Genomic DNA, 25,530 nt, shown 5'->3' with positions numbered 1-25,530 from the left:
ATGTTTGGGATATTGTTCCTAGACCCAAAATTAAATCAGTTGTCTCCTCAAAATTGCTATTTAAAATTAAACATGCTGTAGATGGAAGTATTGACAATTACAAAGCACGGTTTGTAGCAAGAGAATTTTCCCAAAAGGAAGGAATAGACTATGAGGAAACTTTTGCTCCAGTAGCCATATATACTTTAGTTAGAACAGTTTTAGCCATTGTTACATCCAAGAGATGGAAAATTCATCAAATGGTTGTAAAGACCGCATTTTTGAATGGTGTTATAGAAGAGGAAGTTCATCTTGAACAACCAGAGGGATTTGAAGTACACAATAAAGAATCTCATGTATGCAAATTAAAAAAGGCTTTATATGGATTGAAACAAGCTCCTCGAGCTTGATATGAACGGATAGATCAACATCTAACTAAACTTGACTTCTGTAAAAACATTGCAGATCCAAATTTATATTACAAAGTAATACAGGGGAATATGTTAATCATGGTTTTATATGTTGATGATCTTTTGATTACAGGAGAAGATCACCTAATTGAAAAATGTAAACAAGATCTCATATTTGAATTTGAAGTGAAAGATCTAGGAATACTACACTATTTCTTGGGACTAGAAGTATGACAACATTCAAAAGGAATCTTCTTAAATCAAAGCAAGTACACTCTGGATCTACTCAATAGATTTGGCATGTTGGATAGCAAGGCAATGAAAACTCCTATGGAAACAAACCTCCAAAAACTAAAAGAAGCAACTGAAGATTCTGAAAGTGTTGATCCTACTATATATCGACAGATAATTGGTTCCTTAATGTATTTGGTGAACACAAGACCTGACATTTGTTATGCTGTAAATGTTCTCAGTCAGTTCATGTGCAAACCTAAACAAACTCATCTAGTAGCAGCAAAACACATTCTTAGGTATCTCAGTGGTACTATTGGATATGGTCTCAAATACACTAAAACTAAACTAAATCTAAGAGGATATACAAATTTTGATTGGGCAGGAAATTCAGCGAATCGTAAGAGCACTTCAGGATGTTGTTTTACATTGGGTTTTGCAATGATATCTTGGTTTAATTGGAAGCAGTCTTTAGTAGCACAGAGTTCTACAGAAGCCGAGTACATAGTTGCATCTGTGGGAGCAAGAGAAGTTGTATGGTTGAGAAAACTTCTGTTTGGATTATTTGGGAAGCCACTTCCACCTAGTACTATTTATTGTGATAACCAGAGCTGCATCAAGCTATCTCTTAATCTTGTGTTTCATAATAGATCAAAACACATCGAGATACCATACCACTATGTTTGAGACATGGTTGAGAAGGATGTAATCAAGTTGGAATATATTACTATAGAGGATCAAATTGCAGACACTCTTGCCAAACCACTTGCTAAGACAAAAGTGGAGCATTTTCACAAAGAACTTGGTATGATTGTAAAATCTGAGGACATGTCCCAGAGAAATTGATTATTGTACTTTTTTTATACATTATAAATTTATAAAACTTGTGTTAATCATTAAGAAGTGACGACTTCAAAATGATTTCACTTGTATCAGGAGAAGTTGTAAAGTGACGTCCTTACAATAACTTGTAGCATGAGTCATTTCTGCGAAATTGTTTCATGTAAAGGCTTTATTTTATAAATCAACAACTAGGCAGTTGATATCATTAATTTGATTATCTACAAGTTGCTTGTATAGATATATTTGTGGTACTAGGTGTATATGTTGCCCTGATATTCTGATAGGCCAATACCATTCTGAGTACTTGGTGATCATCATTAAATTGATGTTTCTGATAGGCCATTACTCTTAAGAGCTTGGTGAATATCATATTATGGATATTCTGATAGACCAACTCTCATGTTATATGATGTCAAATATAAGTTGATGAAAATCATCTCATTGATAAATCAACCATATCTGGTATTAAGAAGTCTTCTGATCAAAGACTTCTTCTGTGTATTTCTTTCTTACTAATCTAAGAGGGAGTGTTAATGTATAGATTAGTCAAAACATAAATTATAATGATCTTAATGAATTTGTAATTATTTATGTTATTATTATTGTTACATATGTTTAAGATATTAAACAGAATCATACATACATACATACATACATACATACACACACACACACACACACACACACACATATATATATATATATGCAGATTCCTATTATAAACATATTTCAATATATATTGGAATCGGTATACTTGCCGATTTAACTAATCGACTACACTATGAAATTGCCGACTTAGGTAACGACAAGTTTAATGATTGTCATCGGTCATAATATTAAGTATTGGGGGTGACTTTGAGTCACGCCTGATAGACGTGGCTCCAACGTGTGTCACGCCTATCGGTCGTGACTCACTGTCTGCCCACCATAGTATTTATATAACATTGAATCCGCTGAATAATACATCGAACATAGAAATACAATAAGTCTTCAGTGCTATCAGTGAATTCAGTATTATATCATTCTCTCTGCATTAAACTAATATCTCAATATTATTTAATATTATATTGAAACAATCCAGAAGTATTTACTTGCAGTGGGATACTTGAACAATAACAGTGGTATAAAGCGAAGTCTTTTTATTCATCCTGATCATTCTCTAGATGCTGCTAATATAAAATTTAAGTCTCAGAAAAAACTCAGTCATGATAGCCAACAATTATTGCAAGAGTCCAGTGCTTATGGAAAGACATACAAGTCATCCCGATGAAACAATGAACAAACAAATACGCTTCTTAAAGTTGTGGTATCTTATAGGACCATTCCAAATAAGGACGTTTACCTATCAATATTCAATGATTTGTATCTAAAGAAGCTTCATGTCTCTTGTAGGTATGAATAAATACATGAAGAGGGAGTGCCAGCTCGAAAAGGAATGCAAAGTGTTAACAATGGTGATTCGGTTTGGACAAATCACTAAGAGTAGGCGGAGGAAATATATTCATTTCTAAACAATTTTCATATGATTATCATAACACGCATTTCAAAGTGAGGCAGCAGTATGCAGGAGTAGTTTTGGAGAATTATATTATCGTACCTGATCAAGAAATATGCACAGGATGAAGTCAACAAGAAATGCAGGAGAGTTGCATCTGGAAAAAAACTCTATTTCACACAAAGAGTTAGAAAACAAATAAGTCTGAAAGTGCCGTAACCAAGTTGCTCAAAACTCACGACATTTTGTTGCGCACCTCTTAATCAAATTGATTTGAAAAGAAATATCTTGCATATGGGAAAAAACACTCGAGCAATCTCCAAATTTCCATGGACAGACTGTGAGTATCTTCTCAAAGCCACTCCATAACTTATACCCAAGATTAAATGAATTGGGTGATATTATAAGATATGTGTTTTACAAACTATATTATAAATTTTATCCCTAAGCATAGTTTGAAATAGATTTGCCAATTAGTTATTTGTTATGAAGGGTCACGTTGTTATGAGGAGAATTTAGTACCCTTTCATTGGCTATAAATAAAGATGTAAAATCAAACAACAATTCATAGTCATATATATACTTTCCAAAAACAATTCATAAATTCATACTATACATGCACATATGTTGTATTATATTCTTTCATTGGCATATGAATGAATTTTTGAACTAAGCTCGTGAATTCCAAATTATTGAATAAGTATATTTATATGCGATTTTGGAGTCAAACTGCATTGGATGGATAATCCGTAAGGAGTGTCTGCAGTGCAATTTTATTTCCGGCATGATTAGTTAGAAATATTTATTTTATTTTATTTGCATGAAGCTTTAGAGTTAAAATATTATATAGTTTCGTCCTTTATAATTATTATTTTAATTTTATAAATAATTTATATGATAGATAAGTAGACAGGATCAATTATAACATTTTAAAGTCGAACATCACATATATTGAGAAACATTTAATTGTTTCTGAATCTATGTCTGGTTTGTTCCCGAACCACAGGAGTTAAAATACATTCTAAACTATTTTAAAATTGCATCCATATATTTGCTCTGTCCCATCTTGATTACTAAATTGTTTATAATTGATGTGTGTAGAATTTTATAAAGTTGTACGTTTCAAACTTATAATATTGACTCTATCGCCCTTCAGCACTGGTCTTTATATTTTTCATAATTCGCAATCCATATGCTGGCAATCATTTCATTTCTTTCCTTTGAGGAATTAATATATTCATTTGTTGCATCAGTCTATACTTATTCTTATTTTGAAAACATTCATTTATTATTCTTAATTCATAAATTGCTTGTTTGAAGCTTTCGATAATTCTTGCATTTTGGAAACTTCCATTACATTCACATTCTAATCAATCTGCTTTAAGCATCTTGGATTTAAGGTTGTTGTCCAGTATTAGGTACACCCGCCTTGGTTTTGCAGAGCCAGAAGCATAGGGGATTTGGATCGCAATGATCAATCTCGTCAAGTTGGCCATAACTGGTTGGACATCCCAACATTGAGTTGGCAAGACTCGCAGGATTCCAATCTGCGGTTTTGGGAACCAACACTTGGCTCTCTGGCATGTATCACATCCAACGACCCATTCCCTGGCATTGTTGTCCACAGTAGGCCACCATATCCCTGTGAGAAGTATCTTTTGTGCACTTGTGTCTAGCTCCATATATTCACATACGGTCCCTTCGTGTGCTTCTTTTAATACTCTCGATATTTCCTCTTCGAGATCACATTGCTGTAGGATTTCGTTAGGTCCCATCTTGTATAGTAGCCCGTTGATCAATTGGAATGTTCGACTTCTCAGTACAAGTTTCCTTCTCTCATTTGGTTGCATTTCTCTAGGGAATTGACTCGTTGAAAGATACTCTCCAATACTTGCGTACCAAGATGGAAGTACGACAATTTGAAACAATTATGCGTATGGAAAGTCATCATTGACTCCCTCAGGTGGTTCCCTTGACTTGATTCTAGAGAAGTGATATGAGCTCTCGTGGCTTTTTCTGGGGTGTACTACATTCTTAAACGTGAATTCCTATAGAAGTAAACATCTACTTATTCGTACCTGAATGATTGGTTTATTCACCAAATATAGCAAAGCCTAATGGTCTACGTAGAATACGAACGGGGTTACTAGTATGTAGTGCTTGAACTTCTATACAACATACACCATTCTGGGTGTTGTAGTCCTTTTTTGCTTTCGATAAGAGTCTACTTGCAAAGTAAATCGGATGGTCTAATCCATGATCACCTGTCTGTGCGAGTGTTGCTTCTATTGCGAAATTTGATGCATCGACATGTATGTGGAACTCCTTGTCCCAATTTGGGTAAGCCAGAAAAGGTGCTATGACCAATCTTGTTTTCAATGCTTGGAAGGCTTCATCTCGCTCTGCTTCCCACTTGTAGGGTTCCCCCTTGCAAGTTAGTTTTTTGAGAGGGTAAGACACTGGCGATTTTTTTAATGAACCACCTGTAGTACTCGATGTGCCCCATGAATGATTTCGCTTTGGTCACGTCGGTCGAAGGTGGCATTTCCAGTATCACTTGGACCTTATCTGGGTCCATCTTCAAGCTTGCCTTACTGACGATGTGTCCCAATAGTTTTCCTTGGGGCACCATGAATCTGCAGTTCTTAGGATTTAGTGCTAGCCGTGCGCGTCTGCATTTCTCCATACACTCCTTGAATGCAGTCAAGTGTTTGTCCTCCGTGCTAAAAGCTGGGCAATTATCCAAAAAAGCCTTGAAGTTGCCTACTGACATCTTGTCAAAGATTGTCATGTCCCTCATTTTTTATTTAGATCTAATAAATAATATTAATAAAAGTACTAATAAATAAATATTATGATCTATTAATAGGTATATTTCAATTATTAAATGAATATAATATAATATTATTAATTGATATGTAGTGATAATACAATAGAGACAGACCCTTAAATAAATCTATTAAAACAAAAATCATATATTTTTAATGTGAGAATATATTATTATAATTAATATCATTTAATAATTCATGATTATTTACCTTTGGTAATAAATCTAACTGAATTATTAATATAATTTAAAAACTCATGATTATATACCTTTCATAATAAATCTAACTAAATTATATTATTGACATATAAATATGTACTAATCAAATATTTTAATATTAAGGTATGGATAGACGCGATCTTCACTCATATATAGTATATTAGGAAGGAGAATTTGGGTATTAAGGGGAGGAGGTAATAGGTCAATCAAGAAGAAAATAGCAAGCAGAGACGACATACACATCAATGTTCATAATGGAAGAGCAATCGCGGGGGAGCCAAAAAAACAATAGAGTGGAAAACACATCCACATCAGTCCAGATGAAATTCTAGAATGCCGCCTGAAGATGTAGAGCATACCACTTAGTCAACACTGAGGAAGCCACCATCATCAAGAACATATCGCTTGCATATCCACGACAAGTCTCCAAGTCGACGAAGGCCTAGAATCGATTTAACAAGTGTCCAAGTCACCTAACGAAATAGGAGAGAAAAGCAACAAGAACTTCGTTATTTTGAAGAATGCGGTGGGAATTAGAACATAGATGGGAGACAATACTCAGACCATCGAATAAGGTTCCCAGTCAAAATATATATATATATATATATATATATATATATATATATATATATATATATATATATATATATATATATATATATATATATATATATATATATATATATATATATGTTCAACATCACGATTATCGATAGAGCACATTTAGAAAAGTACAAACTCATTGAATAGAGCCAAGGCCGGTAGTGGAGAATCGAACAAGGTATCGAAGAAGAAAGATATATATTGGGAGGTCAAACAGAGGTCTGAGTCACCAACGTATTGTAGTTAGATATTACATTGAAAGAGGACAGTAAATACAATTCACAATCAACAAATCACTTCATGGTTATAGAGGATAAGATACGGTTATCCAATGTGAAGGGCCAAACACCTGCGAATCAAATGGAAAATTTTTAGTCCAGTATGGAGGGAGTAATAAACAGAGATATGAATATTTATATAGACTTCAAGTTTGCATAATCTTCATAGGGCAAAGAACAAAGGAGTAACTTGGTTGCTATAAAGTATTGTCTACCATTCCATTCATACATTTCAAGATTACATCCGATATAGAGGCATATCTATGATGGTGGACTATAAGGGAAGTGTATATTCTACATCAACATTGAAACACGAGTAGGATTAACTATGAGGGAACCCATTGTCAAGAAGATTATGCAACTACTAGTGGAGATAGGCTTCATATTAATTGGAATCATATAAACTTTTAAGGGGGACACTACAAAGATGTGGAGGATGATCCTTTGAAACGTTGCCGAGGCGTTGCACAGACTGAACGACATTTGATTGTAGGCATAGACATCGTCTTCCACCACAAAGGTTGTTTTCAGCTTGTCCTCAATGATGGATATCTGATTGTAGCCATAGAATTTATCCATGAACGAGTATATTTTGTGCCCGACAACTTATTCCAAAAATGGTATTGGGAATGGATCCTTAATTGTCACTGCGGTCAAACAACGGAAATCCGCGCATATTCTTATTTGACTGGTATCCTTTTTTAGTGAGATTATGATTGGAGACATCCACTCACTTGTTTGTACTCGAAAGATAATGCCTACATCGAGCATTCGGTTAATCTCATCCTTGACCCGCGCAACATTGTTTTTATTCATCCGTTATAGTCGCTTCCATACGGGCACCGCTACTTGTATCAGTGGGATTTGTTGGACACAATTTTGGTGACACTCCGTTTAGGACTTTGTACGTCCATGCAAAAAAATCCTTGTACTCCATGAATATTTTGAATGCTGCTGCTTTCAGTACGAGATCCCCATCATCTCCCACTAAAATGTTTTTTGGGTTGACCTCGTCCCCTAAGTTCACAGTCTTCACTGTAGGTTCTTCATGTTTAATGGGTTTCTCTTCGCTTAATGTGTGTGCGGGTGTTTTACCTATATCGGTACCTCCCCTTCCTTGAATTCTTTGTATTCTATTGGGAACTCATTCTTTTCATCCTCCTTATTTCCTTTTTCCACCCCTAACATGTGACAACTTGGGAAGAGTTCATAGTCCTCCACTTGCCAATGGAGTAGGCCATTGAATGAGTTCAATTTGTCATCGTTGGACCCTCCTAGTTTCAGGATTCCTTCTTTGTCGTGTTCCATCGTTCTTTTTCCTTCGTCGCCTCGCTCTTCCGTTTCAGAGTCATACATTTCAAGATTACATCCGATATAGAGGCATATCTATGATGGTGGACTATAAGGGAAGCGTATATTCTACATCAGCATTGAAACACGAGTAGGATTAACTGTAAGGGAACCCATTGTCAGGAAGATTATGCAAGTACTGGTGGAGATAGGCTTCATATTAATTGGAATCATATAAACTTAATGTGGGTGTGGGTGTTTTACCTATCGGTACCTCCCCTTGCTTGAATTCTCTGTATTCTATTGGGAACTCGTTCTTTTCATACTCCTTATTTCCTTTTTTCCACCCCTAACACGTGACAATTTGGGAAGAGTTCATAGTCCTCCATTTGCTAATGGAGTAGGCCATTCAATGAGTTCAATTTGTCATCGTTGGACCTTCCTAGTTTCAGGATTCCTTCTTCGTCGGGTTCCATCATTCACTCTCCTTCGTTGCCTCCCTCTTTGCTTTCGATGTCCGATGAAGACGCCACGTCTTCTCCCACCATCTAGATGTGTTCAATTATGAACCTGCGACCCCCTATTTCCATCGAAAGAGTGTTCCTTTTCCAGTCATGTTTTAGTTTTTCTTGTACTAGCCAACCCCTTCTAATGATGGCGTCATAACCCTTCTTTTTCAGCAGAATGACCACAAAGTCGAGTATGAAAGGTTCTCTCTATTGTTACAGTTTGTGCCATTAAAGTCTCGATGGGTTTGATTCAGTGTTGGTTGGCGCTAAGCAGTTGGAATGTACGCAGCCATAGGGTTGGTTGTCCTAACTTCTTCCATGTTTCCTCAGGTAATACATTTACGCCAGACCTTCCGTCCATAATGGTGTCCATCTGGATGGTTCCAAGAATATTCATTTCTACTACAACAAGGTGTCTTCTTGTGTTCAGTGCGAGTAACATTGGGTCTGTCATGAGGGCTTCGCTTTAACTGTGGGTGTTCTTTGTTGGGTCGTCCACCGTCTTTGGGGATGATGCCATGTTTAGGATTGTTGTTCTTAGTTGTGGCATTGCAAGAGGGTCGTTTAATTTCATAGGAACCTCAACTTGCATGACTTGCCATATAATGTACTGTTCCGCCTGAGTCCTCCTTGAGGTACCCGTGGTGTCAATCATTTGCGTTCTTTCGACCATCATCTCCTTTTCTATTTCTGCATTTGCCTGGTGCATCCTTCTCTTCTCCTTTTTAGGATTTGGTTATGTCACCTTTTTCGCTTGTACGTGGGTGACTGCTAATACTTCTTGCTCGCTTCTTTCTATAGTCAATAGGCTCACCTTGGGCTTAGTGCATTTCGAGTCATCGTGGTCTCTAGGACCACACCATCTGCACAATAGTTGCAGTGTTCCCTTTCTGGTACAATCTTTGGCAAAGTGGCCCTATAGGTTGCATGCGCGACATTGTATCATTGGCCGTCTGATTGGATCATATTGTATCCGGCTGCGACCCCCATTATTGTTGTTGCCTCCTCTTCCACATCGGTGTTGTTTCAATACCCTCCTGAAGTTGCCGTATCATTGTTTGCATTTGTACCCATAGCTTTCAAGGTGGACACTTCTTGCATCAATAGTACTTGCTGGTGACCTTTTGTTTTCATATTGAATGAACATTCTTTTTTGCAGTCGGTACACCATAGTTCCCCTTCTGTGTTTTAGCCAAGGTTCTTGCTTTTGAATTCTTTCATCATATGCAACATATCTTTTTGTAATGCTCAACTCTTTTTATTCGATTCTTCATCGTTGCTTTCAAAGGATAAGTCTTTCGAGTCAAAAGTTATGTTCTTTTTCCCTGTTTTGTGTTCGGTTTCTAGGTCCATTGTTTGGTTATATGCCTCTAGGTATGATGACAGAGGTACTATTTCCATCTTCTTCCGAAGTGTTGGTCGTAGCCCTTCGACAAACCACCATTTTTTCAAGCTGTCGGTTGGTGGGCTCTCCATCTTCCCCGCCAACTCTTTCAATCTCCTTGCATATCTGCAGATTGTCTCATACTTACCTTACTTGGTATTGTTGATTTCTATTATGATCTCATTGTCATCCCATAGTAATCAAAATTCTATTGTAATTCTTTCTTTAGATCTGCCCATTTGGCCACCTTTGTTTGGTCAATGTCTGAAAACCAATCGATCGCTACGCTACTTAGGGTAGCCGAAAATTGATGGATCCAATAATCCTCGTCCGTTACCCCATTCACAATCCATATTGTGTCACGTTTTATAGTGTCAAACTAGGTCGACCGTCCCATCACTATTAAATTTAGGCAGTTTCTCCTTCGTCCTTGCCATTGTTAGCTTCTACTTTGTTCTTGCGTTGTTTCGTGCACCCGCGTTGTTCTGTGCAGATGTGGTGTTCTGTGTACTCGCGTTGTTCTATACAATCGTGTTTACTCTGTACAATCGCGTTGGTATGTGCTGGTGTGATGGGTTCTTCTAAAAGCCGCGTTGTTCGATTATCGAATTTTATCCGTTTGTCTGGTGTATCAGGAACAAAGCATTCACCCCACGCTCGTGCTCCTTCGGCACCTCGAAATGTGTTGGTTCCTTCTTTTCCGTCCAGATTCTTCACCCTTGGCATATTCAATTTCGAGAATTTCTCCCTTGATTCTTCGATTGACCTCAGTCTTTGGAAATCTTCCCTTTTTTCTTCTATTAAGTCATCCCATGGATGATTAGGCGAATGCACTTCATCGGTCAGTGCTCCTATGGCACCATGTCCACCTTTAGTGACACCCTCTTCGTACTCGCCGACAACCTTTTGAAGTCTATACCTTCATTCTGCTTGTGTGAGAATTTACGCTTCATGTGCTGTGCGTACATTATCATTTTCTTTTCTTTTATTTCGATCCTTATTAAGTTCGGCATCAATCTTCAAAAAACATCTTTGATACCAAGTTTGACAGGCAACGGCACCAAATGTTTACCATACATGGTAAACAGAGATTTATTGCATTCAGAGACTAGAATATGACACAACATAAGATAGTATTGTATTCATATAAGAAGAACATACAATAAAGATTACAACCATAATGATGATCCATAGTTCAATAGGATGATTTTCACATATATTCCAAAGGGGGGACTCAATCGTCGCGCAACCTTTCGGGTACTAGCTAATCCCGTTGGCTTTGATATACTTTTTGCTGAAAACACCATGATCGGTAATTTGACTTCATTAACAACTCAACAACATAAGTTTCACAATTCCATATTCATTGATAAAAACTATAGTTGTTGTTCTCTATCTATTAATATCTATAGGCTATGAGCATTTAGTATTGGCTATGTTATATCTCCTTCGCACAGGCTCTGTTTGCCACGTGATAAATAACTATTGTTGAATCACTGCTGATTTTTTGCCATAATATACCCACCAATCCATTATGTTAACATACACTGAGAAGGGAAGGACAATGTTTGATAAAAGGTGTTGGTTGATCATTCAAAGTCACAACGGGGTAGACGTCGTTCTAGTTGATGTTTGGCCAAGAAGTTGTGGTACCAGCCGAATTTATGGTCCCAAGCTTGCGAATTGCAATTGACAATAGACTAGGATATATGGAGAGTTTACAAGAACACCTGTACCAATTGAACAAACTGGATGAACGCAGATTAACAACGCAATGGTTGGCACAAACCCGTCGGAAAGCGTGGCACGACAAACATTTGAAAAGGATAAGGTTCCAGCTAGCCCAACTCGTGCTTCGATACAATGGCCATAACGAAATAAAACACGGGAAGTTCAAGGTTAAGTGGTTGGGACCATATAAAGTGAGAGAAGTCTACGACAATGGATCCATAAAACTATGGACCATGGACGGGTGCGAGATTCCTGAGCCCATTAATGGATCGAAGTTAAAAATTTATCAGGAGCGATAACAAGGTGAAGTAAGAAATAATCACCAAATTGGATGAAAGTTTAAAAAAAAAAAACTAAGTGTGTCTCGTAGATGCAGGGTGTCCCGCGAACATGTGGCTGTGGACACTTGTGTCCCACATTTAGGGTCCCGCCGCATAATGTAAGGGTCTTCTCCGCAGACGCAGCATAAGGATCAGCCGCAGGTTAAAAGAAATTGTGTGTGATAAAGATTTAATTAGCTCAGCCGTGAGCAAAAAGACTTAGACAATAGAAATATACATCGCTCCAGCATAACAGAAAAAACTAAAACTAAAGGAAATTGCAGCCGCAGAGAAGGGAAGAAGGAGAACCATGGGAAATAGATAATCACCAAATATAGAGCATCCACCGTGGAGAAGGGCAGTCCGCGGTAAGAGTATTGGTGCCAACAAGGAAGCCAAAAGAACAATAAGTGTTGAAGGAGAAAAGAAAGAAGCTACGGAAAGGAACATATTGCGGGTACATCATCCGCAGGGAGAAAGAATATCCACAGACAATTAGAGGACAACAAAGGCATACCACGTGGGAATTATTGCTGTCGGAGAATCTTTGCCCTGGGAGACAAAAGAGAAACAGAGAAAGAGAAACCCTAACCATTTCTTCTGGGTACATTAAAAGACAAAACAAGAGACTATTATTATGGAATCCGCAGGGGAAAGAAAGCAATGGAAAAACCAGTTGAAGGCAAATATGGAAAAGAATGTGAGAGCGTTGGCTTCCGGAGTCCGAGTTGCAGGGCCAACAACATCCAACAGTAAGAAGCAGAAAGTGAAGGCTGACCTCTCACACCTCATGGTTCAGTTTGAAGGATTGAATGACAGCGAGCGTCAGAAATGTTGGCAAGAGACTGCAGATACAAATTTAATCAAACAAATTGTGGTACGAGCACAAGTACATTGGGCAATACAACTTCCGGTATTTTCCATTTTGTTGTTTGAATCAGTTTTAAGAACTATGATAGAATCATACAACAGGAATAACAGAACGAGTACATTTGTTTACAAAAAGCACCGTATGACAGTCTCTTTCAAACTGCGGGATTTCAGTAGGGCTTTTGGCATTCTTGGCCAAGGAGGTGGAGACCAAGAATGGAAAGTTGTCAAAAGAACGGAAGGAGTATTGGGTGAAATTAGTAGGCTGCGACATCACACTAGAGGAAATGGAGTCTGTGGTGAAAGGTGCTAAGAGCCGAGGATTGCAGAGAGATTTTATTCGGGAGGGCCACTGGAGGTGTATCATGGATGTAAATAAAAGCAGGTTGACGGGGGCAAGTCGGGCCTCGGATATAGCTTTGCCGTAGATTACATTCATGAACAATATGATGAATGGTACCGTGTATGATTGGGCCACGGTCCTTACCGACAGGATGGAGGAGTTCATGACACTCCAACATCGAACATTCTTCATGCCGCATCATGCCATAAGCTTGTTTTTGGAGGTAACTCTTCATCAAGTTCCATTCGACGATTTTGAGGTTCCATCGAGGGGGAAGTTGGCGCCAGGAAAACCCCCAATATTCTATTGGAGACATTTAGATACGGGTGGAACCGCGACTGGTCAGAAGAAAGTATTACAGGGATTGGAGGCATATAGAGACACAGACAGCGAAAGTGAGGAAACCGCAGAGAGCAGTGGGGCCGATTCCGAGGAAGAAAGTACCTCGGCAGAAGTTGGCAGCGCACGACGGCCAGTGGGTCCATATTTTTCACCTCTCCCCAGTTGCCAACTTTGATGCACTTGACTTCCAACACTTTGAACATTCCTTCGTTTGGCCAGAGACATGCGCCGGTCGTCATGACTCCACCACCGACGGTGACAGATATGACTCCACCGCTAGCCATGACAGCTATTATGACTCCATCGATGGCCGCGACAGATGTGAGTCCACTGATGGCCACGACATATGTTATTCCATCGACGACCACGACCGATGTTATGCCTCGAAAGAGTTTTTCGCCAGACTCAGTTGCCCCAACAAAGCCAGTCGTCCCAACAGAGCCAGCCGTAGAGATAGTAGACTTGCCCGTGTCAGAGCCCAAACCTTAGGTTTGATTAGATGTGATTGGCAGCGACGTTGTGGTCACCATCTCTTCCTCTTTGTTGATTGATGCTTCGCCAACCCAGCTAGCCCAGCTAGTTCCACCGGTACAGCCAACACAGCTAGATGAGAGGATTGAGCTGACACAGGCAACACAATCCGAGATCAAATGTATCCGCACGGATCAAGTGTACGAGAGCATCCGCACGGATCAAGTGTATGAGTTGCGCCGACAATAGAGTACTTCAGGGATGCCACCTCTTCCCTAGTTTATATTGTTTCTCTATTGTATGTTGTCTCCTATTTTGTTGGTTTTTGAAGTCGCCTGGAGACGACTTTTCTTTTTTGGGGGGGATGATGTTGTCCAACAAAATGGGTAGATAGATAGTTATTGGTGCGGCGACGGTTGTGTCGTTTCATTGGCACCGTTTTGGACATTATAAATATTGTGGACACTTATGTATTCGGGCATCATTATCATTATACGAAATATCATTGTTGTGTACAATTTTTTTTTGATAATGAATAGTATTTTGCATTGATTATATGTTTTCTTTCTTGTTCGCCACGGGTTGAACGTTTGGTGTGGAGGTGGACTATATATTTTTTGTTGTGTGTGGAGTGTTTGGATAGTATAGAAGCCTTTTTTGTGCGTGGAATTTGGTTAGGAGTATAAACTTGAGCTGTATGCATCAAGGGCACATTAATAGAAGCCATTGTCATACGCCCTTAGTGCTTTCCTTCCTCATGACATCTTTGGGTATTTGCATTTGCCTTTCAATAGCAAGGGCTTCATGGTAACCATAGGAAGATTGGAGCTTACATTGTCAAGAGTTGTCTTGTGGACTTAAGGGTCCGTTTGGTTGCCGAAATTGAACGGGAATTGACATTATTTAATTCCGGATTTGACATCTTGTACATTTGGGTTCAAAATATGAAAAGCGAATAGGGATTTGTGAATTCCCATTCACCCCCAAATCCTGGATTTCAATCTTCCACCTCAATGAGAATTATTTTGGGGCACGGTACCTTGTTAGGCAACAACTCATCATAGCTTGTGTTGACTGCAGATCGCTTTTGCAATGATGTGATTGATCAGGTCGAAGAGCTTGAAATGTCTTTGATTGTCAATGAAGGAATGCTGAGCTTGAGCAATCTTTGCTACTTCGGATCAAATGTCTCCAATTTGTTTTGTGCAAACCTGATCGTCTCCAATGTGCTTGTTCAATCTGCTCAATATCTCTGCTTGATCTTTCAAAGTCTGTAGAGCCTGTTTTGGGTTATGATGAATGGAATGATTGATGTCTTGTGACTGGATCATCTCGTGTTTGCCCGATTCAGACTGTGATAGATGTTGCTGTGAATAAGGCACCTGTCAAGTAATTAGAGATCTTTAAGGTAGAGTATTCTGATTTAATTTTCTGATCTGTTTTCTTCAATATGTATATATATGTGAGCTAGTTTTAATGTCAGTTTTATATCTTGAAACTGATCCTGACCTTTGTGCTATGTATGCAGGTTGTTATTATTCTTCATAATAACTATATTGTGATCTGAGTGGGGTGATGTTCACAGTTATCTCTATGTGATGATGCTTGAGTGATATACACTGAATCGCATATGATTATTTACTTGATATATTGCAGACCAGATCACAGATTCTTGGATAGTATTGAGGTTAAGGGACATGTCCACGCAGAGACACGACTCTACGTGGCATGAGCCACATAGGGCCATGTCCTGACGTGGATGTGTCTTATCCACTAACTAATTTAGAATACAAGCTTATGCCCAATAACACTCAGGGTGATACCTAATACCCTTTACTGCGCACAACTCACATTGAGAGATGCCCGATCATGACATCGGCATATTTTCTGTTTACACAGTGATGGGTATTATCAGTAATGGACGATGATAAGTCCATGAGAATATATATATGGTATCGGAGGGTTTGATGTGTTTTAGTTACTGTGAACATGAGACCGATTGTCACAGATTATCATGAAGATCTGTTATATATATCAGATCAAAGGCATGTCAGTATTTCATATTACATGAGTATCTGTGTGTGTGTGTGTGTGTGTGTGTGTTTGTGTATGTGAACATGATGTTTACATGTACTGATATTGCATAATCAGATCCGACTGAAACTATCCTTCAACAGCACTGAGTGAAATGGGTCCCCATGTCGGCTCTGGATGAAGATTGGATGCTTGGGGCTCGCAATTGATCCATAACAAGCCTTTTTCAGATAAATCAGAGATTTATTTAGGGCCTGTTTTCCTCTTCCCAAATAATGCCGACACAATCCACTGAAACCTCCAAATTTGCCATGAAAAGCAGAATCACCAACACGGTGGCCGTGCACAGACTTGAACCCGCAACCATCTTCATAGCCAAGAAAACTAAAATGTGAGCAGGATTGAGTTGTTTTATTCTTTATTCTGTGTGCATTTATTCTCAAGGGGGTTGGGGTTGCCATTTTTAAGTGAGCTGGTGGTTTAAAATTTTTTTTTTTTTATGAAAGATGTCTGGGCAGAAACTTTGGATTGATTGGAGAGGGAGTTTGAAATTGCCACATGGCAACAGATAAATCATATGGAATTTTGTTTAAATGGCATGTTGTTGAATATAAAGTTTGGTGGTTAAAAAAATCACATTAAAAAATTTATATTTCAATCATATAAAAATCATATTAAAAAATACAATTAAATGACACTAAAAAAACCAGATTTAATTCACATCAAAAAAACATATTTAAATCACATTTCATTCATGTTAAAATAAATAAAAATAAAAATATGCTTATTTTGGTGGTATTCCAATTCAAGAAATATGGAACCAAACGCAGAATATGTATCTTCTCATTATGAATTCTAGGTGTACCAAGCTGTTCCAACTGTATTCCCAAAACCGTTTTCAAGATTTGGAACTTCCAGAATTACCCAACTTCCGGATTTGGACAATTCCGGCTTACCTAATTCCAGCAACCAAGCGGACCCCAAGTGATGGTCGTTTCATTTCCTGAAGTGAATACCTTCATCATGGGATTAGCACGATGCTGGAGATCCTCAAGCTGGGGACATCTATACCTAAGTCGAGCTTTATTGCTGACTTGAATGGGCAGATTCCACCCCAAGACATATTATTATAGAAGTATGAGCATGTAGAAGGAATAGGAAAAATTTGGGCTTGGCTATGTAAACATATATCCAATTGCTGCTATACATCAGATTGTTGCATCTCCAAGTTAGAGTTTGTGAAAGAAATATCATAGCAGCTAAATATTCCACTGCCCCTACTCGGGTCAATGTATCCGATACATCCCCTGTATTTGTATCGAATACGGATATGATTGAGCATGTGCACTATGTACACATTTGATCCTGTATCCAATTGTGCCCAAAAATCGTTGATTTTCTAATTGTGTCGAGTATTATGTGTTTTGATTTTTGAAAATTGGATGTAAATCTTTGTAAACTTGATTAAAAAAAAACTTCAATCATGCATTTTTTTTGGGGTATAAATGAAATCTACACCAAATGAAATGTTTTTCTGTTTGAGCCACCCACTTGTTGGGTGTATCTTCCAATGCAACTCTTCTTTATTTTGCATATTTTAAATTGTTAAAGCAACTTATAATCAATGTATATAGCAATTGCATTTCTATTTAAAGTGAAGAAAATCTCCTTGAATAACTTAAACAATTGTGTTCAATGTGTATGTGTCTTTTATGAATGTTGTATCGAATTTGTTGCCAAGTTCTAGTTCTTCCCTTGAAAAGCTTAAAGTCATTGGTATTTAAGTGAGTCTGCGTCCAAGTGTGATGTCTAAGAATCCTTTAGGTTACTTCTCATCTTTCTCGAGTGTCTTAGTTTCTTTGTTTTGCGGGTCTCCCTTGCATTACCTTTACCTAATCATTCTATGCGGGTTTTCTGTTTTTCTAGTGCGCAAGGGGTCTAGGTGATCTAGGCATGATTGGGATGTGTTTTGGTGTCTTCCCGATGAGAAGTAAGTTATCTGTGTTTCAACATTTGCTATCTTGCCTTAGCATCCTTTTTCCTACGGATTTCAAGCAATCAAGTTGGTTTTCCTAATTGGTGAACTTAATCAAGTGTGTATCCGAAGGATGAAGTCATGACAGTGAACTAGAAGCTGTGTCTACATTTATGTCATGATGGAAGGACCCATGAAGCCGTGGATCGAAGTCAAGAAGAAGCCTATTCATATTGTAGAGGTAAACTTTACCTACAAGAAAGAGTGGATCTATGGGTTTTCTACTATGCACTAATGGAAGCAAAGGTATTTTGATTTGCTTTCGAAGCTGCAATGGTTTTTGTGAAATCCATGCCTTTACATACAAACAGTAAGAGCACGATGTCAAATGAACTGTTTCGAGCTCTTAATCAGTGAGGCATGCTTGAGATCTAGCTTTGAAACCATCAGATTGAGGTTAAATGGTAAAGTGTTGTTAGCCTTATTTCATTTCGGAAAATGCTGCTGAGAAAGGGGTTTTCCGTCCCCAGGTAATGAAAAAGACCACTTCTCCGAAAGCTTTGAAAATAAAAAGACAAGCCACCTTATAGTGTGAATATTCTCTGGAGATGCTCAAAAGATACTTCCGGATAAGTTAGTGGTGAGAATGCGATCCCAATATAAAGGAAAGGAAGTGTTAAATGCTTAAGGCGGAAAGTGAAAGAATGAAGTGCGCAAGCTAACAAAGGATCACTCCCCATGCTATGATTCTGATAGAAGGAAAATGGGTTTGCGGAAAAGCTAAGTTTCTCTTTCTCCCTCGCAGAACTTAAAGACTTGTTTTGTTAAATGATTTTTAGTATTGTCACTTTACTCTTAAGCAAAGTAATAGAGGTTTCGGAAATACAAGTCTTTATGTGCAAATGAATGGAAAGTTTAAATAGCTGTTGATCATCTAATTAAATGCAAATCCTACCGTTATAATCGTTGGCTGAACTTAATTTCGTTCGTGTGGTGCCAATGTTCTAATTCCTATACGTATTTCATTAGAATTGTTCAAGTGTATTAAAATGACTATTTACCGAGAATTATATCCCATGCAATCATAACAAATGGCAATCAAAGCTGTTGGTTATGATAAATTAATAGGCTTGGAAAGTGAATTGAAAGAGCTACAGATACATTGTTTAAATTCTACAATTTGTGTGATCTCCATAGGAGACTCAATTCTCAGCCAATTCACCCAATCACTCAAAAGCTTAAAGAAAGTGGACTGGTTTTCCAATGGTAGTACATGCACCGAAGCTTGTGAGGGAATGTATCAAGAGATACGACCTGGAAACAAAGCATTTTGTTCCTTCACCAATCAATCCTCATCTTGATCAACAACGCACTGATGTAGTCCGTGTTCGGCATTCTCATGAAAGAGTAGTACTGTGATGTTGATTTCGGCTCTTCCGCATCTATGTTCAATGAGAACAAGACCCTCAAACGGGAAGATATGCAAATTACATGGTTCCAGACTGCTCGCTCGAAGAATGGCAAAATGCCCAAGACCCTGTTCAACACAAATTTGAAAAGAGAGATAGTGGATATTCTTGCTCTACTTCTCAGACTAAAAGGAAAAGAGGAGATCTTGGAGTTCATCGAGCACCATTTCTTCCTAGTGCAAGCTATATGTGCTGAGGATATGCAGATTGACTGGGCACAAATTATCTGTGATGAGCTCTCCTCGTGGTTGAACTTGGCCAGAGGATTTAAGCAATTTTACATGTCCTTCTATCTAATTTATGCCTTGGCTACTCACCACTTGTGGGCCGACCTCCCTAGCATCTAGAACTATGACGAGTGCACTAAAGTATATGAGTTCTATCCACATCTGCAGTTGCAAAGAAGTTTTGAGGAGTAACGATGCCTTCACAATGAGGCTACGCTGGAAATTGGTTGATGGAGTAGCTAAGAGATAGATAATTCGGGTATTGTCAAAACATCAGCTAAATGTGTAATCCATGAATTACCTATTCTGCCATCTTTTTCCATTTCTCCTGCTATCATAGTTGGTTATGCATGTTTTCATTCCTTGCATTTTTGTTAGAATAGATCGCATGTTGCGATTCCCCCATTTCCACTTGCCTAGGTTGTTTAACGTATTGAGCAATCTGGTATTTGCCTCTTCTGCTTTCTGGTTAAGAGCATACCCCCAAAACCCAAAAACAAAATTTATTGCAAATCTAGCATGGAAAAGGGAGCTGTACCTTTCAATCCAGGGGTCTTTTATAGATTACTACACTGGCCCATTCTTTTGTTAACTTCTTTGTCCTCCATAAACCATTGGGCAGTTTAAGAGTCAAGGTATAAACCAAAAAGATATGGAAGACAAACTGTTAACCAACAGAACTGTATCTATATTAGAGGTCTTCAAACATGGCCATATTTGTAACCGATACTGTATTTGCATCCGTGCCCATGCTACTTCAAGAAATACATGTCATATGACTTATTCTCAGAAATGTACTGTTATTTTGTGAAAATTCTGCACTTTTATCCTGTGTAACTTTTCATCTGTTATATGAGTTGTAATTTTTCAAATAAGAGCACACATGATGCTTCTGTTGTGGAACTCTTCAACAATTTCAGTCTAAGATGTATATATATATCTTTATGAAAAGAGATTTGCAATAGCCAAATTTCAATATCTGTATCAAACTGCAACTTATTCCAAATCAGAATTAGCAAACTGTTCAAGAAAGTGCTTGGATGTTAAATACGGTTAGAAAGTTAAAGGTGCAAAAAAATTGATTTAAAATTTAAATCAAGGGTGTATATTTCAAGTCCCAAAATTAGTTTACAATTGACATAAGGTTTTGAATTCCTGTCGAATCAGGATTCTTAAGCGCTACAATGATAATAATGTGCCCCACAGTTAAAAATATATTGTATAGTGTTTTTTGAATTGTTTCTCCTTTCAATAATTACTTGAGTTCCTACTCGCATCACATGCTGTATCTCTATATTTCAATTGATTGCAATGTAATATCGTTAAAAATTGCAATAGAATGACAGTTTAGCATGTCAGTTAGCTATCTTTGTTTGGAACTTTCGAGTTCTCAGTCATCATGTTTCACAGGAAGCTATGGTCTTTAAGTGAATGTTGAATATTAATTATGCATGAGTTCCTATTAGGTTTACGGGAGTATTATACGTGCCATTTGACTTGATGAAATTCTTTATTGTCATTCGATTTGGATACAAGAAATTTTCTTGTTATTGGTCACTTAAAGAGGGAACTTATTTTTTGGTGAGCACTGTATAACATGTTTGGCTTGATGAAAACCTTTCTTATTAGTGCTCGAGAGGGAATCTAAAGGAGTGATAAATGATACATATGCGCTATCACTTATTTTCCTGCCGATGATAAAGCTTTAAGTTCACATATCTTTGCATTTTTCTTGTTTCATTTTAAAATTGTCAGTGACATGTTGCATCATAAAAGTCTGTCTGAATAGGATGACAAGATATCTGGAGATTGAAACCCTCTTTTTAAAGATTGCAAACATTAAGCACGTTAGTTGTAAATTAAGGCCACATTGGTATAGTGCTTTATGGTCATTTTTTCTTAACATAATCATATGATGTGGGTCCCTATTAAATTTACATTATTTTGTTGTTCACTTTATTTACATTGTAAATTCTATAGGTCCGCTATTAATGACAAGGATGAATGGCCTTCAAAATTCTCCAAAGTCTTTGTGGAGGTATGTGGTCCTTGTGTTTCTTGCCATTGATTTATTTAAGGTAACATTTTATCATAGATAGCGCTAACCTGGGCACGTCGTCTTGATTTGGAGCATTGATAGCCATAGTTTAGCCATAAATAATAATACTTCATGTTTCGGGTTAGTATAGCAATATAATTACAGATGGTTCTCGGACGGTTCTATGGAACTGATGGTTTGTATCCTCAACCAACTGTTGGGTGCTTTATATATGTAAGACTGGCACTGACAACGGGTTACTTTTTGGGACAGATATTAAATGGAATAAAATTTATATATCATTCTGCCAGTAGTATTTGTACAGTGTAACACTGAATTATTGTTTTCTAATGTTCCGGTGAAATTGCTGTGTACTCTGCATTATATAGAAACCCTGTATGGAGTAAACAGGCATTTACTTTTGATTTTACACTATCATGGTAAAGCTTCACAGAAAGTTCTAGTCTAGTCTATCTCAATTGTTTCTTTCCTTGTTGTATGGATTTTTTGAAGGAAAAGATTGTGCACTAATACCTCATCTATTTCTATTGAGTCTTTACATATAAAATATTACCAATACAATCTTGTGTGGAAGGTAGATCATATGGATACAAATATAATTTCCCCACTCATAATCATTTAAAATTTGGAACTATCTTTAATTACAAAATATAGAACCAATATAACTTTCACAAATTTATATGAAAGATATCATTCGACTTAATTCTGATCTTGAACCCTTTCTTGTTATACCTTGGGATTATAGTAATCGAAGGTTGATGTCTTCTCGAGTTATAATGCTTTTAGTTATGTATCTAAGGCAAAGAGTAAACTTCTTCATTTGGGTCAATATTCTGATATCTCATATTTCCATTTGAATTCTTATAAGGGATATTTCTTATTTCTGACTTCCTATTGACTTCCATATAGGCTTATGATTTCTAAACAGATTCCTCTCCACTCAGATTACCACTGTCTCTATTATGTTGTCACATTAATAAATCCATGTTGACGCTCAGAATTTTCAGTCCCTGCATGTATTATCATCTTAATAACTTAAAAAAATTACTAATAACTCCTTTATGTTCTCAACATCCCGATGGCAGTTTTCTCCTATTGTTATGAATAATATTTGATGTTAGAGGAGACTCACTCTTACTTAGCGCTGACTGGAGTTCGTATTTCCTGACTTCTTATTGCAGATCACTGATTGTATCCTTTGTAAAGATTCTCAGAGAGAATTGGGGTTTGTTAGATGGTAACATCCTTCCAAGAGTTTGAATTCAATTAGAGTCTGCAGTATTATAAAAAGAATCTCCTGTTCTATGTCTGCTGCCTTTATTCCTTTGTACCTTTTCATATTCCCTTTATAATAGTGACAGTTAATGGTAAATTTCCTGGCTGAGTGTCTGGGTTCGATTGTTTGTAGTGTTCCCTCTTCCTTGGATGTTGTATCCTCTGTTATTGTAGTATTAACTCTCGGAGGCTGCTTACTTTCACTGTTCTGATATCAAAAATTAGATACGAATTACTGGTGTCTTCCTCTATCACCGGTATGATAGTCTACGTCTTCCCTTCCTGCTGGTCTTCCTGTTGGCGTGTCTACAGAGATGGCTATGGTTCAAGTATTGTAGTGTGTATCCCTACTAGAGAAGCTGCGTGCTCAGTCTTCTTAGTTCAGTCTGGACAACAGGGCAAGTAACATGGGCTCCTACTTGTCTTCCTCAGACGAAATCTTCCTTTGTTATTGGAATGATGGAATGTTCAGCTTGACTACATTGCAGATACAGAGTCCAATTTCTTATGCGTGGATGTATCTGAATCTTGACTTCGGTTCTGAACAAGTATGAAGGCTCAGTGCAATTACGTCCGCTCCTTCTCCCCAACGGTGGTAGTAAGTCTGCCTTTGATGTTTATCTGCCCACATATTGGCTCCATCAAAGTATTATGCAACTGCATTTGGTGGTTCACGCACAATGTTTTGGTGACCAATGTTGATGTAGAAAGTAACCGGTAGATGAAATGCTTACTTGACCGAATATATGAAATCCTTATTTTATGGTCCTTCCTCCGTTTTTTCCTTCGTCATATATGTATGTGTGATTGGGAAGAGTCACGATTCCTCCTGGGCAGCGACTTCAGTTTATTTAAATATGTATTTGTTATTATTTATTTTTCATATTATCATAATTTATGTATTCAAATTTTAATATTAATATTTTAGAATATATTATAAAATATATATGATTATTTATTTAATATTTGTTGTATCTTACCTATAATAGTTGTTTATCCACTATTTAGTTGGGTTATAGAATATAATTACTCATTCTATATATTTTAGTTAACTATTATTTTATTTATTGATAATACTAAATTATAACATATACATAATATATTATAATTTTTCTTTTTTCGTATTATGGTATTCATCATTTTAATCACATTATAATCATATGATAATATTAATCAATATATATTATATGCTATTAATTTTCTATTATGTTTCTAATGTATGATCAAATCTTATAAATATGGGGACATGACAGTATATTTGGATGCAAGTCTTTCATGGCTGTTTACCATATAGGGTAAAAGGATACTTATTGCATGTAGTATAGTAAGATATAACATAGAACATAAACTTTATTCACATACACAATATGCACTTCAATGCTTACAATAATGATTATAATGATGCTCCAAAGTCCCTTTTGGGTGACGTACATATACTTTCCGGAAGGGGTGACTCAACTGTCACGTGCCCTTTCAAATACAATATAACCTGTCGGCTACACTATAGAATTTTCCGACAACATCATCCCCCCCAAAAAGTAAAGTTGTCTATGGACGACAATTACAAAATATCCGAGATAGATTAACAAAACATAATAGATCTTTTTCTGTCACATCACATTCACATTCCTCCCGTGCCTACAACAAACTGGTTTAGAAAACACGTTGCATCTATAGCCTTTGCTAACACAATACTTTCTCCCTAGCCAATCTGACCTTGATAGCCATCCGTGCCGCCTTCTCTGCTTCCAACTCCTGGGTACGCAGAGCCAAGTGTTAGTCTACTGCCTCCAATTGGATGGTCAACTCCTCTTGAGCTCTCTATGCATCCACTAAGAGAGCCTCACGTCCAACACCTACTCTGAGTGCCTCAAAGCGTAACACCCCTTTTGAAAGGCTTGCTCCGGTGCTCTCTTCACCTCTGACATACAAAAACTCTATGCTTGCAATAGCTCCAGGTCTCATCAACCGGTCACACTTGTTGATAACTAAACTGACTTGGGGTCTAGGGGGCAATGTCCCCAGCGGGGTTGAGGGGCAGCGCCCCTGCGGGGTCCTGGGGTAGAGCCTCAGGCATGCTCCTTGTTGTGATACAAGGCGGGGTCTAGGGGCCGCCAAGACTAAATTAACACCCTCAAACTCACACAAAAGTCCATGGAATACACTATTTTTGTGATTTTTTTTCTGATCCCATACTCTTTCTGCCAACCGCTTATGTTTTACTACCTGTTTATGTCTTTCCCTTCCCTTTGATATAATATGTTATTCATTGTGAATTGCTTTGATTTGTCGTTGTCATTTTTTATTTTTTGAACCTTCCTTTCATACTCTAGTATGTTGTAGTTA

At 37.5% G+C, this 25,530-nt stretch overlaps 1 protein-coding gene across 4 annotated transcripts in view; it reads left to right on the top strand.

Moving 5' to 3' along the window:
- MMH-1 (MUTM homolog-1) overlaps window positions 1-25,530 on the top strand; it is a 228,987-nt gene that overhangs the window by 51,323 nt on the left and 152,134 nt on the right. For all 4 annotated transcript variants that reach the window (XM_089832980.1, XM_089832982.1, XM_089832978.1 and 1 more), the window contains exon 3: window positions 21,831-21,888. In XM_089832980.1, coding sequence (XP_089689106.1) covers window positions 21,831-21,888 — 58 coding nt within the window. The remainder of the gene's footprint in view (window positions 1-21,830; window positions 21,889-25,530) is intronic.

The sequence above is a fragment of the Cupressus sempervirens genome, chromosome 5 (genome assembly GCF_028749045.1).
Source record: "Cupressus sempervirens isolate cs-2001-9-10 chromosome 5, ASM2874904v1, whole genome shotgun sequence".
Lineage (NCBI taxonomy): Eukaryota > Viridiplantae > Streptophyta > Pinopsida > Cupressales > Cupressaceae > Cupressus > Cupressus sempervirens.
The sequence above is the reverse complement of the archived record's forward strand: the minus strand, read 5'-3'. Positions and strand labels throughout refer to the sequence as shown.